Source organism: Loxodonta africana, chromosome 17 (genome assembly GCF_030014295.1).
Source record: "Loxodonta africana isolate mLoxAfr1 chromosome 17, mLoxAfr1.hap2, whole genome shotgun sequence".
Lineage (NCBI taxonomy): Eukaryota > Metazoa > Chordata > Mammalia > Proboscidea > Elephantidae > Loxodonta > Loxodonta africana.
In genome coordinates, this window is record NC_087358.1 from 72,688,828 (window position 1) to 72,704,015 (window position 15,188).

At 41.2% G+C, this 15,188-nt stretch overlaps 1 protein-coding gene across 1 annotated transcript in view; it reads left to right on the plus strand.

Annotated features, from left to right (window-relative positions):
- RNASEH2B (ribonuclease H2 subunit B) overlaps positions 1 to 12,904 on the plus strand; it is a 141,231-nt gene extending 128,327 nt beyond the window's left edge. Inside the window, exon 11 of the mRNA XM_064270176.1 lies at positions 11,923 to 12,904. Coding sequence (XP_064126246.1) covers positions 11,923 to 11,955 — 33 coding nt within the window. The 3' untranslated portion in view covers positions 11,956 to 12,904. The remainder of the gene's footprint in view (positions 1 to 11,922) is intronic.
- The last annotated feature ends 2,284 nt before the right edge of the window (positions 12,905 to 15,188 follow it).

Below are 15,188 nucleotides of genomic sequence, written 5' to 3' on the forward strand. Positions count from 1 at the left end.
CCCATACCCAGTGCAGGACCCGCATTGCATTTAGCCGTGGTACCCTTTTTACCCTCGTCTGTAAGAATCCCTCAGTCTTTATCTGGTCTTTAATGACCTTGACACTTTTGAGAATTTTGGTCAGTTATTTTGTAGACTGCTCCTTAACGAGGGCTTGTTTGGTATTTTTTACATGATAAGGTTGAGATTATGTGTCTTGGCAAGAATACCACAAAGAAGATGCTGGTCCCTTCTTAGGGCATTCTACCAAAAGTACACGATGTCAATATGTCTTATTACTAGTGGTGCTAACTCTGATTACGTGGCTAAGGTGTTGTCTGCGAGGTTTCTTCACTGTAAAGCCACTATTTTCCCCTTTATATTTCATAAGTATCTATTAAATACTTTGAAACTATGCCAACATGCTGCTTCTCAAGAACGTGATCATTTAATAATACTAACAAGCACTGTATAGCACTTATGCGTTTGGCCCTGCTCTAAGCACTTTACATAAAATCATCTAATCCCCGCAGTAACTCTAGTTGTTGGGCAGGGTGCCATAGGACCCAGGATAATGACACCCACCCCAAAGGGCAGAGGATGAGAGGAGAGGCTGTGTAAACACTGGCATTAGCATCTGCCCTGGACTGAATTATGTCCCCCCAAAAATGTGTGCATCAATTAGGCTGGGCCATGATTCCTGGTATTGTGTGGTTTTCCTATATGTTGTAAATCCTGCCTCTTTGATGTTAATGAGGGAGGATGGGTGGCAGTTCGTGAGACAGGACTCAACCTACAGGACTGGATTGTGTCTTGAGGCACTCTTTTGAGGTATAAAAGAAAGAGGTGAGCAGAGAGCCAGGAGGGACCTCATACCAACAAGATAGCAGTCCTGGGAGCAGAGCACATCCTTTGGACCTGAGGTTCCTGCGCTGAGATGCTCCCAGACCAAGGGAAGACTGTTGTATCACAAGGACCTTCCTCCAGAGCTGACAGAGATAGAAAGCCTTCCCCTGGTACAGACACCCTGAATTTGGACTTGTAGCCTACTCAACTGTGAGAGAATAAACTTCTCTTTGTTAAAGCCATTCACTTGAGGTACTTCTGTTATAGCAGCACCAGATGACTAAGACAGCATCCCTATTGGAGGTAAGCTCTTTAATAGCAAAAACTCTGCTATTCAAGTTTGTGTCTTGCACAGTGCTAGGCACCGAGTCTGCAACTGACAAATGTTGAGTACATGATAGGCAGCTGGAATTATCTAGCCAGTTGAGACTTGACAGTATTTTTCCCAGGGTCACAGGCAAGATCTTGATCTATCTTGGTCTTTTAAAGTGCCAAAGGTGTTATCTGGCCTTCCTTTTTATCCTTCAATATGCCAAGCTTGTTCTCACACTGGTGCCTTTTTATGATGGTTTATCTTTATACCCTTTTCTTCCAGATCTTCACATGGCTAGTTCCAGCTTGTCATCATCACTAATCTCAAAAATCACCTTTTCAGAGATGCAGTCTCTGACCTTCCTCACCTGCCTCCATCTCACTCCTACTCAGTCCCTCTTCATCCCATTATTCTGCCTTGTCTTTCTTGATAGGTCCTTGTCTGGCTGGTTCATGGTTATATCCACAGCACCAAACACAGGGCAGCACAACAGATTAGGCCTTCAATAAATAGTAGTTGCATGAGGGAACTAATCAACTAGCCAATCAGTCTTTACTGGGCACTTCAGACATGTCTTGTGCAGTACATTTGGGTCCTTTGAATGGTCAATGGTTTCCAACTAGAACTGCAAGTTTCATTCTAAGAGTGATGCTCTAGTATTTGAAGTCCAAGAACAGATTCATAAACTTCTTGTATGGATCTTAAACTTGTAAGCCAGTGACGTAGGCAGTGAATGAAATAGCACAATCTTTAGCTTTTCAGGATGAAAGGGCTGTGAGTTTTCTTGTGTCAGTTCATGTGGACCGCACTTCTCTAGACATTTTATCTGTGTCACAAGACTTGAAGATAGAATACATTGTTTACATCTGTGTGGCCGTCCTAATGTTAATAAGTTTGCTTTTGAATGGCATTTAGAGATTATTTATATTAAGCCCACGACCTAAATGATTGAAGCTGGAAAATACATATGGTCTCTATAAACTCCTTATCTTCCCAGGAGTGTTAAATAGGAGCTCTCACCATGACATAGCCACAGATTAAATGGCAATTTGGGAGATCATCAGTTTTGTTTTCTTGCATGTTTGACTTTACCTTTGACTCCAAGATGTAGATCCTAACCTCACTTGCAACATTAACTACAAAGTGAGTAGTAATTGAAAAATGAAACAATGAAAGGCGTTACACATGCCAAGTGCTGTTTTGGGGAATGATATTAGGAACAAATTGATATGACCTTATACATACACACACACACACACATACATAGGCACACACATATACAGATACATACATAAGCATACATGAACATATACATGTACTACACATATATGCCCATATGCATGCATACACACATATATTCTGTCCTTTCAAATTTTTTAAAGAATTTCAAACTAGAGCTTTTTTAGACTTTATTATAGCAAACATTGGGATATTTTAGCTTACTCAAATCCATTTTTTTTTTTGGGGGGGCCCATTGCTTCTCTTATTACATCTTTTTGATTGATGTGATGAGTGTGGGAAAAGCATCAAAAAATTTCTGCAAACTATAAAACCACTTGGGTGTGCACACACAGAAGCCTCCATTTTTTCATCAAACCCACATATATTTCTGAAATTAATCCCAGGGTACCACCTTTCTTTCCCTTTTTTATGTCCATTGTGCTATCTAACTTATTTTCAGTTCAGATTTATCTTATACTGTCAGCTCTCAGGCCTCTTCACCTGTCAAGGTTTATGCTTCTCTGCACTCCCAAAGAGCTTTTTGTCCATAAGATTTAATGCAGCTGTCCAGTGGGTTGCTTTTCCTTGGCTGGGGTCTATTTCATAGTGTGCTGCTGTCCATTCCCAGGATCATACTTCTCTTACTTGGGGCCTAAGCAAAACACAAAGCAATTTAGAAGTTAGAAGTGAAAAACAAAAACATACCCATTTACTTACTAAACATATAAACATAAACATAAGAAAAAAAACAAATCCATAGCCATCAAATCAATTCCGACTCACAGCGACCCTACAGGACAGGGTAGAACTGCTCCACAGGGTTTCCAGAGAGCGGCTGGTAGATTCAAACTGCTGACCTTTTCATTAGCTGTCATAACTCTTAACCACTGTGCCACCAGGGCCCCACTAAATGTACAGTGCTGTTTATATTGTATGCAAACTTGTGACAACAATAAACATATCTTCATTTTTAAAAATGTAAATGAAATGAAAAGTAACTTCAAATGACAACCTTGTTTTAGGACTAAAAAGACCAAATAATTTTTAAAAATTTACTGTGGTAAGTATATAGGTAACAAGATATTTGCCATTTTAACAATCTCCTTAAGTACAGTTCGGTAACATTCACTACTTTCACCACGTTCAGCCATCACCATTAACCGTTCCCGAATTTTTCCAACACCCTTACCAGAAACTCAGTGTCCCCTAACCATTGCATCTTCATTTCCCCCTCCCTCCCACCTGCTTCTCATAACCACTCATAAACTTTGGTCCTATGTTGTACTTAGGTGCCGTCGAGTCAGTTCCGACTCATAGCGACACCATATACAACAGAGCTCAATGCTGCCCAGTCCTGGGCCATCCTCATAATCATTCTTATGCTTGAGCGCATTGTTGCGGCCACTGTGTCAGTCCATCTCATTGAGGGTCTTCCTCTTTTTCACTGACCCTCTACTTTACCAAGCATAATGTCCTTCTCCAGGGACGGGTCCCTTCTGATAACATGTCCAAAGTGTGTGAGACGTCTTGCCATCCCTGTTTCTAAAGGGCGTTCTGGCTGTGCTTCTTCCAAAATAGATTTGTTCATTCTTCTGGCAGTCTGTGGTATATTCAATATTCTTCACCAACACCATAATTCAAAGCCATCAAATCTTCAGTCTTCCTTACTCGTTGTTCAGCTTTGGCATGCATATGAGGCAATTGAAAACACCATGGCTTGGGTCAGGTACATCTTAGTCCTCAAAGTGACATCTTTGCTTTTTAACACTTTAAAGAGGCCTTTTGCAGCAGATTTGCCCAATGCAATGTGTTGTTTGATTTCTCGACTACTGCTTCCATGGGCGTTGGTTGTGTATCCAAGTAAAATGAAATCCTTGACAACTTCAATCTTTTCTCTGTTATCATGATGTTTCTTACTGGTCCAGTTGTGAGGATTTTTGTTTTCTTTAATGTTGAGATGTAATCCATATTGAAAGTTGTAGCCTTTGATCTTCATCAGTAAGTGCTTCGAGTCCTCTTCACTTTCAGCAGGCAAGGCTGTGTCATCTACAAATCGCAGGCTGTTAATGAGTCTTCCTCCAATCCTGATGCCCCGTTCTTCTTCATATAGTCCAGCTTCTTGGATTATTTACTCAGCGTACAGATTGAATAAGTACGGGGAAGGATAATACCCTATCACACACCTTTCCTGACTTAAAAACACGCAGTATCCCCTTGTTCTGTTTGAATGACCAACTGCCTTTTGGTCTATGTACAGGTTCCTCATGAGCACAATTAAGTGTTCTGGAATTCTCATTCTTCACAATGTTATCCATAATTTGTTATGATCCATACAGTCGAATGTCTTTGCATAGTCAATAAAACACAGGTAAACATCCTTCTGGTATTCCCTGCTTTCAGCCTGGATCTGACAGCAATGATATCCCTCATTCCACATCCTCTTCTGAATCCTGCTTGAGTTTCTGGCAGTTCCCTGTTGATGTACTGCTTCGACCGCTTTTGAATGATCTTCAGCAAAATTTTACTTGTGTGTGATACTAATGATATTGTTTGATAATTTCTATATTCTATTGAATCACCTTTTCTTTGGAATTGGCATAAACATGGACCTCTTCCAGTCGGTTGGCCAGGTAGCTATCTTCTAAATTTCTTGCACAGACCAGTGAATGCTTCCAGTGCTGCATCTGTTTGTTGAAACATCTCAATTGGTATTCCATCAATTCCTAGAGGCTTGTTTTTCACCAATGTCTTCAGTGCAGCTTGTACTTCTTCCTTCAGTACCATTGGTTCTTGATCATATGCTACCTCCTCAAATGATTTAACATCAACCAATTCTTTTTAGTAGGGTGACTCTGTGTATTCCTTCCATCTTCTTTTGATGCTTACTGTGTCTTTCAATTTTTTACCCACGGAATCATTCAATATTGCAACTTAAGGCTTGAATTTTTTCTTCAGTTCTTTCAGCTTGAGAAATGACGAGTGTGCGTTTCCCTTTTGGTTTTCTAATTCCAGGTCTTTGCACATGTCATTATAATACTTCACTTCGTCTTTTCGAACCACCTTTTGAAATCTGTTGAGCTCATTTCTTCCATTCGCCTTAGCTACTCGACATTCAAGAGCAAGTTTCAGAAGTTTTCTTCTGACATCCATTTTGGTCTTTTCTTTCTTTCTTGTCTTTTTAATGACCTCTTGCTATCTTCATGTATGATGTCATCCCACAACTCATCTGGTCTTTGGTGATTAATGTTCAACGCGTCAAATCTATTCTTGAGATGGTCTCTAGGTTCAGGTGGGATAAACTCAAGGTTGTACTTTGGGTCTCATGAACTTGTTCTAATTTTCCTCAGCTTCAACCTGAACTTGGATATGAGCAATTGATTGTCTGTTCTGAATGCAGCCCCTGGCTTTGTTCTCACTGATGATGTTGAGATTTTCCGTGTTCTCTTTCCATAGATGTAGTCGATTTGATTCCTGCGTATTCCATCAGGTGAGGTCCGTGTGTATAGTTGCTGTTTATGTTGTTGAAAAAAGGTATTTGCAATGAAGAAGTCACTGGTCTTGCAAAATTCTATCTCTGGCATTTCTATCACCAAGGCCATATTTTCCAACTACTGATACTTCTTCATTTCCAACTTACGAGTTCCAATCACCAGTAATTATCAATGCATCTTGATTGCATATTTAATCAATTTCAGGCTGCAGAAATTGGTAAAAATCTTCAGTTTCTTCATATTTGGCCTTAGTGGTTGGTGCGTAAATTTGAGTAATAGTCATATTAACTGGTCTTCCTTGTAGGCATATAGATATTATCCGTCACTGTACTTCAGGGTAGATCTTGAAATGTTCTTTTTGATGATGAATGGAACGCCATTCCTCTTCAATTTGTCATTCCCAGCATAGCAGACCATATGATTGTCTAATTCAAAATGGCCAGTACCAGTCCATTTCAGCTCACTTAATGCCTACAATATCGATCTTTATGCATTCTATTTAATTTTTGATGACTTCCAATTTTCCTGGATTCATACTTCATACATTCCACACTCCTATTATTAATGGATGTTTGCAGCTGTTTCTTCTCATCTTGAGTTGTGCCACATCAGCAAACGAAGGACCTGAAAGCTTGACTCCATCCATGTCATTAGGGTTGACTATTTTGAGGAGGCAGCTCTTCCCCAGTCATATTTTGAGTGCCTTCCAACCTGAGAGACTCATCTTTGAGCACAATATCAGTGTTCTGCTGCTATTCATAAAGATTTCACTGGTCCTTCCTCCTGGTCCACCTTAGTCTGGAAGCTCTGCTGAAACTGTCCATCATGGGTGACCCTGCTGATATTTGCATACCAGTGACATAGCTTGCAGCATCACAACAATACACAAGCCCCCATTGTATGACAAATTGACAGACGTGTGGGGTCTCTACACACTTGTCTATTCTAGGTACTGTATTTTACACCAATTACACGCACTTTCTACATTTGTTTGCCAACCACGCCCCCTACAAGGTATTTTTGCATGTGCACTATGCTAGTTTTTTTTTTTTTACAGCAACATGTGAAAAAGAATTGGCATAGAGCCGCTTACAAAAATACCTTGCAGGGGGAGGGCATGGTTGGCAAACAAACATAGAAGGTGCATGTTACTTGTGTAAAAATGCAGTATTTCATACAAGTGGGATCATATTAAAAAGACCAGTTAATTTAAAGTACCTTGATTATGCCTGGTGGAGTCCCAGCCCTGCCTTAATTCTGTGATCCACTGACAAATCACCAGCACTGCTGGCCCACAGCTGCCTCCTCCGTGATACGAGACTAACCCAACCCCAGGAACAGACTAGATGGTTAAATTGTTTTATGCCCTTTCCTACAGTTACTGACGGTTGGAGAGCCCCATCTCATTTATGCCCATGAGGAGAATGCTTTTAGAGATAGCATTCATCAGGCACTCTTCTAACTCCTAAGATGGATTATCTCATTGATATTATTTTTCTTTTCTTGGTTTTCCAAAAATACAATTTTTCAATGAAGGAAACACGAAGCACAATTATTGCAAAGTAATCACAAAGACTGATAAAATGCTTTGCAATTTCTTCAAGCTCTTTTCATGTGGATATATTCATTTAATCCTTCCAGAAACCATAAGGCACGAGTGGTATTATCTCCCCCATTTTAAAGATGAAGAAGGTAAGGTCAGATTATTGGCCCATGGTCATACAGCTAATAAGTGACTGAATCTGGACTTGAACTCAAGACCCCTGACTCCAGACTCATTCCACCACACAAATTCCCTCTCCCCAGAGGCCCTGCCTTTGACTTCTGTTACATCCTAGGAAGTCACCTCTCCACCAGGTGGGATAGACAGCCTCTTCACGTATCTTAGGAATTTACTTTCTCTATATTCTTAAAGTTGACCCAGCTTGATTGGCCATGCTGTCTCACATATTTTTTTCCAAACACTCTTTTCTCCAGGACTAATCCAAAATTTGTTAATGTCTAGGGTTAGCTATGTTATGTGGTCAAAACTCTTCCTGGAAGACAAACAGCTCCAGGTCCAGGAAGAGTATAATGAGTGTTTCCTTAGTGTGCTTGGAAGATGCCCACAGGTTTGACTGGATCTGGATAATCAGAAGAAATGATTTGATATATATGCTTAGCACAATCAGAGTGACGAAGTTTTCCTCCTACATTGTCAATCATGATAAAAAAAAAGAATTTTTTTTTTATCATGATACCTTATATTTAATAGTACTCTAAAGTTTTCACAGCAGTTATGTATTTAGCATTTAAAGTAGTCTTTACAACACCCCTCTGAGGTGGACCAGAAAGGGGGTAGTATACCTGTTTTACAGAGAGTAAGTGGCAGAAGCCGGACACCCACCATCTTATTTGCCTAGCACTGCTGTAACAAAACATACCACAAGTGGGTGGCTTTAAAGAACAGGAATTTATTGTCTCACCGTTTTGGAGGCTAGAAGTCCAAATAGGGCATTGGCTCTAAAGGAAGGTCCTTCCTCATTGGTTCCTTGTTGTTCCTTCCTGTCCCTTGTGCCTGTGTTTCTGTGTCTGCTCTGCTCTTTGTATAAGACGCCTGCTAGAAGTGATTAGGTTTAGGACCCACAGTATTCTGGTATGACCTCATTTACAAACAAAAAGAAACCCCTTATTAAACTGTCATATTTACAGGTATAGGGATTAGGACTTCAACACATATTTGGGGCCAGACACAATTCAATCCATAACACCCACTCTTCCACCCTCAAGCCCAGGCCTCTTTCCTTTCTGCTTACCCAAGGACATTAGTCATACCACTGGCTTTGTAGCTTTTGGTCTAATTGTGTGTTTTATTTTAAGAAAAGAAAAATCAGACTGTATTCTGCTTCTTTCTCTTGCTATATTCATAAATGAATTATGCAGGTCAATTTCTCCTCAGCAGTGGTAATCCAAAATTTAAGTAAAGCTTCTACTTATCTGGTACATTTATATGTCAAATCTTTAATTTAGCTGTGAGCGTTTTAACATTTACTGTACTTCCATTAATAAATGTGTTTTTTTGGTGGCCTCACAACAATCACGCCTATTTGAGAGGCAGAAAAGCACCAGATTAGATCTGCCCTCTTTACAGTCTTAAAAAAAAAACCTTACACATGTGTTTTAATCAGAATCTGTGTAAAATTAAATCTAGTCATTAGTTCTTGCAAAATAAATAGTCAAGGAATAAATTTAGATTCATGGATTCATTTACTAACGTATACTGAACACCCGCTGTGTACCAAGCATTATTGTGTTGTTTATTATTAGTTGCCATCTGTGACATTTTGGAAGCAGATGACCAGGCCTGTCTTCCAAGGCACCTCTGGGTGGGTTCAAAGTGCCAACTTTTGGCTAGTAGTTGAGCACTTAACCGTATGTGCTACCCAGAAAAAAACAAACTACACTCGTTGCCGTCAAGTCAATTCTGACTCCATAGCTACCCAGGGACTCCTAAACATTGCTCTAAACCAAAAACCAAACCTACTGCTGCTGACTCCGACACATAGCGACCGTATAGGGTTTCCAAAGCTTCTTTATGGAAGCAGACTGCCACATCTTTTGAAGTACTGGAAACCCAGCAGCTGTAAATATGACAGACAAAAACGCCTGCCCTCACACTTCACCAAAGAAGACATTCAGACAGCTAACAGATACATAAGGAAATGCTCACGATCATTAGCCATTAGAGAAATGCAAATCAAAACTACAATGAGATACCATTTTACCCCAATAAGGCTAGCATTAATCCAAAAAACACACAATAGTAAATGCTGGAGAGGTTGTGGAAGGACTGGAACACTTATACACTGGTGGGAATGTAAAATGGTACAACCACTTTGGAAATCAATAGGGCGCTTCCTCCAAAAGCTAGAAATAGAACTACCATAGGATCCAGCAATCCCACTCCTTGGAAAATATATTAGAGAAATAAGAGCTGTCACATGAATAGATATATGCATGCCCATGTTCATTGCAGCCTTGTTCACAATAGCAAAAAGATGGAAACAACCTAGGTGCCCATCAGTGGATGAATGGATAAACCAATTATGGTATATTCACATAATAGAATACTACGCAATGATAACAACGATGAATCCGTGAAACATCTCATAGCATGGATGAATCTGGAGGGCATTATGCTGAGTGAAATTAGTCACAAAAGGACAAATATTGTATGAGACCACTATTATAAGAACTCAAGAAAAGGTATAAACACAGAAGAAAACATTCTTTGATGGTTATGAGGTTGGGGAGGGAGGGAGACGGGTATTTACTAACTAGATAGCAGACAAGAATTATTTTAGGTGAAGGGAAGGACAACACATAATACAGGAGAAGTCAGCACAATTGGACTAAACCAAAAGCTAAGAAATTTCCTGGATGCAACCAAAAACTTGAAGGGACAGAGTAGCAGGGGCTAGGGTCTGGGGACCATGGTTTCAGGGGACATCTAGATCAACTGGCATAACAAAGTGTATTAAGAAAACGTTCTGCATCCCAGTTCGGTGAGTGGCGTCTGGGGTCTTAAAAGCTAGCAAGTTGCCAAGATGCATCAATTGGTCCCAACCCACCTGGTGCAAAGGAGGATGAAGAACACTAAAGACACAAGGAAAACATGAACCCAAGAGGCAGAAAGGGCCACATAAACCAGAGACTCCATCAGCCTAAGACCAGAAGAACTTGATGGTGCCAAGCTACCACCAGTGACTACCCTGACAGGGAACACAAGAGAGAGTACCTGATGGAGCAGGAGAAAAGTAGGATGCAGAACTCAAATTCTAGTAAAAAGAGTGGAGGGACCCCAGGGGACATGGCCCCGGACTCTCAGTTAGCCCCAAACTAAAGCCATTCCCAAAGCCAACTCTTCAGACAAAGATTAGACTGGACTATAAGACATGAAATGATACTGGTGAGGGGTGTGCTTCTTAGCTCAAGTTGATGCATGAGACTAAGTGGGCACCTCCTGTCCAGAGGCGAGATGAGAAGGCAGAGGGGGACAGGAGCTGGTTGAATGGACATGGGAAATACAAGGTGGAGAGAAGAAGTGTGCTGTCACATTATAGGGAGAGCAAGTAGGGTCACATAACCATGTGTGTATAAGTTTTTGTATGAGAAACTGACATGAATTGTAAACTTTCACTTAAAGCACAATAAAAAAAAAAAGAAGAAGAAGAAGAATGAACAAGTGTGTAAAAAAAAAAAAAAAGAAAGCCTGCCCTCACAGGGTTTCCCTTCTAGGGTGCGTAGACGGCTGGTCTGTCAGATAGTGCTAGGGGCTTATGGGAAAAGATAAGCAGGATGGGAACAGAGTTCTGGGGAGGCTCTGAAGGAATGGCTTGCAATTTTAAATTGGTCAGGGAAGGCCTCATCTTCACCTCTTATCCACATTGTGGCACAGCAATCCGATTTCCATTAACAACACCTTTTTTATAACTTGTAGCTCCAGAAGAAATTATTTTTGACATTATACTCAATAAGAAACACATGTATAGTAATTAAGCTTGTTCAGTTATATTCTTCAGAAGGATATTAGGGGCTACTGCTTCAACCAATTAGTCTATAAATTAGAGTTTACATAAAGTTTCCTACCCTTTTTTTTTTTTAAAAGAAGCTGCCTAAAAAAAAAAAGGACGAAACATGGTTAAGAATTATTCACCTTAGAACCTTGTTTTCATAGGCTTCTTTTATTTTCATTTTTCTTTAAAATAATAGTGTGTATTACAAAAGTTCAGGCACCCCCAACATTATTTTGCATCTTATTTCCTTTGATCATTGGCAGAAACACATCCTTCTTAGCCTGCTGCCTCTCCAGCAGCCTGATATCTAGGCCTAGAGACATCACCAAGGCTGGCAACACTGAAACCCCTCCTTCACTCGCTGTCTTCTCTTAGAAGCAGAAAGAACAGCTGCTAATTCTCAGGAGTAAACCAGCCAGTCTTGCTTCCCTGTTCTAGAACTGCAGACGGTGCCTGGCACTCCAGGTGAATGTCGTTCCTCAGCACCAGGACACAGACGTTCTTCTTTTCTCTCTAGATGGCAGCACAGAGACAGAGGAGGAACAAGTGAAGCGGCTCCATGGGAGACTCAGCTGCTTCCTGCAACACTTCAGATACCCCAAGAGCCTAAGACTTTTTTCTTCTGCGTTTTCTAGAAAATGACCAAAAGCAAAAAGGTGTATTCTAAAGAACTAACCACGAATGATTTGACTCTATCTGATAATTGCCGCTCGTCTTTGGAGCAGTGGCATGACACGCTGGAGCACTTGGTGAGGTGACTGTCCCGGAGCTTGAATGTGCTGATCGGCTTGGCAGGCGGCAGGTCTGAGATGCAGGCGCATCACCCTGTGTCCCAGCCCCCAAGCCACGTAAAAGCATGATCTCTGCAGTAGAGTGCCTCAGATCGCAAAACGGCTGGAGAAGGCGCGTGGTGAGATTCGGGTCATTTCTTAGGCCTGACCACGTTGGCCTGTTCTGCTTCCCTGAAGTCAGGCCTGCATGCTTTAGGTATGTTTGTGGCGACTCTAAGCACTTGATTCCACGCTAAAGGCTTTGCGAACCAAGCTTCAACCCTTACTTTAAAAAAAAGAAAGAAAAAAAAAAAGCCTGAGACCTTTCTTTGCCCCATATCAATTTGGCAACTTTTAATTCATAATGATACCTAAACATACACGTTTTATGATCTCCTGGAGTTATAAACATCACCTCATTTTTAAAAGATTTGTCCAGCATGTGTATTATTTGATTTTTTATTTTAAATTCTTTTGAGAGTAAGGCATAGGATATGGAGGAAAGTTTAAAGTGGACGCCAAAAGGTAATTTAGTGGGCAATTCTGGTGCCTTGAGATTATGCCTTAAGGGACAGTGGGAGCAAGGGTTGTGCAAAAATATCCCGGGTTTGAGCTGTTTGCCCCCCGCCCTCCGCCCCCGACATGCAACAGCAACGGTGGAGGCTGCTAGTCAATCTTCCTGGTTTCAAGCAGCTTCCTGAGTCTCTTCTTCAGGAAAGAATTTTGTTTATTGAATCTCTACTCTTAGCTCCGTCAGGTAAGTAGAGCTTGGATCTGGGAAGTGCCTTGTGCTTTTTATTCACCTCTTTTCACAAGTAGGGATTTTCCCACACTGCTGTAGTTGATAAGTGAATCCTCCTTTCTGTCCAAGAACCCGAAGCAAGAAGTCAGCTGTGGAATTCAGAATGCATTACACAGCCTTCCAGAGGAGTTTCAGAGGGGGCAGTCTCCAGAAATTATCTGCTTGAAATCCAGGCCGTTTTGGTAAGAATCACGAGCCTGACACACAGGTCCACACACGTTGCTGGAGTGAAAACCTGGCTCTTTGCATATTCTCCACACAGTCCCAAGCACTGTCCTCAGAGATCAGTGTCTGTTTTAACCCAACACAGTTGCCAGCACTGGAGTTTCACTGCCAGGTGTGTTGTCTGTCCTTCAGAGAATCTGTTAGCCTCTCGGGACCACATCCCAGGTAGGGCCAGCTGGCAGGGTAGCTGCAGGGTGCCGATGGAACCCTCCCCTTAGCTCTCCCTCCTTCAGAAGGTCTGACCCTGAGAGACCTTGGTATGGACACCACGGACCCAAATGGCGGAGCTCCCCCAGTTTGCAAAAAGCTTGTTGGTACAGTTCTGTTTCTTCCGTCTACCACTGGCTTCACTTAACAACTGTGTTCTTGCCCTCTCTCTGTCTCTCTCTCTCCATATATATTTAGACTTATATGAAGAAAACCCATATGACTGACTGAAGAGAGTGCAGAAAATGTTTCACACTTACTGTTTTGAAGCCTTGACTGTTTTTTTTTTTCCCCTGGTGATAGTAACCAAATTGCTTAACTTTACAGCAAGAACTTTAGAGACTGAATTCCTGAGCTCTAACCAAACCAAACCCGGTGCTATCTAGTTGATTCCAACTCATAGTGACCCTACAGGACAGAGTAGAACTCCCCCATAGGGTTTCTGAGGCTGTATTCTTTATGAGAGCAGATCGCCACATCTTTCTCCTGTGGAGTAGCTGGTGGGTTCAAACTGCCAACCTTTCTGTTAGTAGCTGAGTGCTCTAACCACTGGGCAACCAGGGCTTTCCTGATACTTTTAACGGTTTTTAAGTTACTTAAGGCACCTATAAAGATATGCAAAATTGTACAGTTTTTACTCAATTTTTCATTTCCTCACATATTTTATATGACTTAGATAAATTAATAAAGGAAATTATAAAACTTTGATATTTTTGAGGCATCTTTAGAAGATTGAGATGCATTTTTCTTTTTTACATCATCATTGCCAAAAGAGGTTGGCTATTGATAGATATTATCTGAAAAGACCAAACCCAGTGCCGCCGAGTGTAGACCAAATTAAACAGATTTCTTTCTTACTGGATTTGGGAGCACATATCTTAATGTGCATCGTAAAACTCCTAGAGTGGATATAGTTTTTAGCATTTCTCAAGTGTATTTTACCACAGTGACCCTTTTCCCAATATAGCGTCTTGATGAACTGATGTTCCATAAAATACCTTTGGAACTTGTAGCCTTCTTGTATCTTCCAAGGACATCGCGCTTGGTAAAGTACAGGGTCAGCAGACAAGAGGAAGACCCTCAACGAGATGGAATGACATAGTGGCTGCAACGATGGGCTCAAGCCTAACAATGATTGTAAGGATGGCGCAGAAGCGGGCAGTGTTTCAATACTGTGGTATATAGGGTCAACTGCACATAACAACAACAACAACAGTATCTTCCTTAGACACATTATACCAGAGTGATATTCAAAATTTTTAATAAAAGCACTCATTACCCGTTGCTGTCAAGTTGATCCCGACTCATAGAGACCCTATAGGACAGAGTAGTACTAGCCCGTAGAGTTTCCAAGGAGTGCCTGGTGGATTTGAACTGCTCACCTTTTGGCTAGCAGCCATAGTTGTTAACCATTACAGCACCAGGGCTGCCAAACCGATCCATCTACCCAGCAAATCTAGTGGTATTGATGCCTCCAACCGCACATCAGAGCCGCTTCAGCCTCAAAAGCAGATCCTAGTCCAGAATTCTATCCATTTAAGAACCCTTGGGTGTTTTTTTGTTGTTCTGAGTTTTTGTTATTGTTATACATGTGTATGCTCACATCATTTGCTCCATCTCTATACAGCTCCTAAGAGCTTCCATATCACCAGCCTATGAAAAATCCAGTTGTATTCCATTAAATGTTATATATCAAAGTGGTTAAGTGCTACGGCTGCTACCCAAAGGGTTGGCAGTTCAGAGCCACCAGGCACTCCTTGGAAACTATGGGGCAGTTCT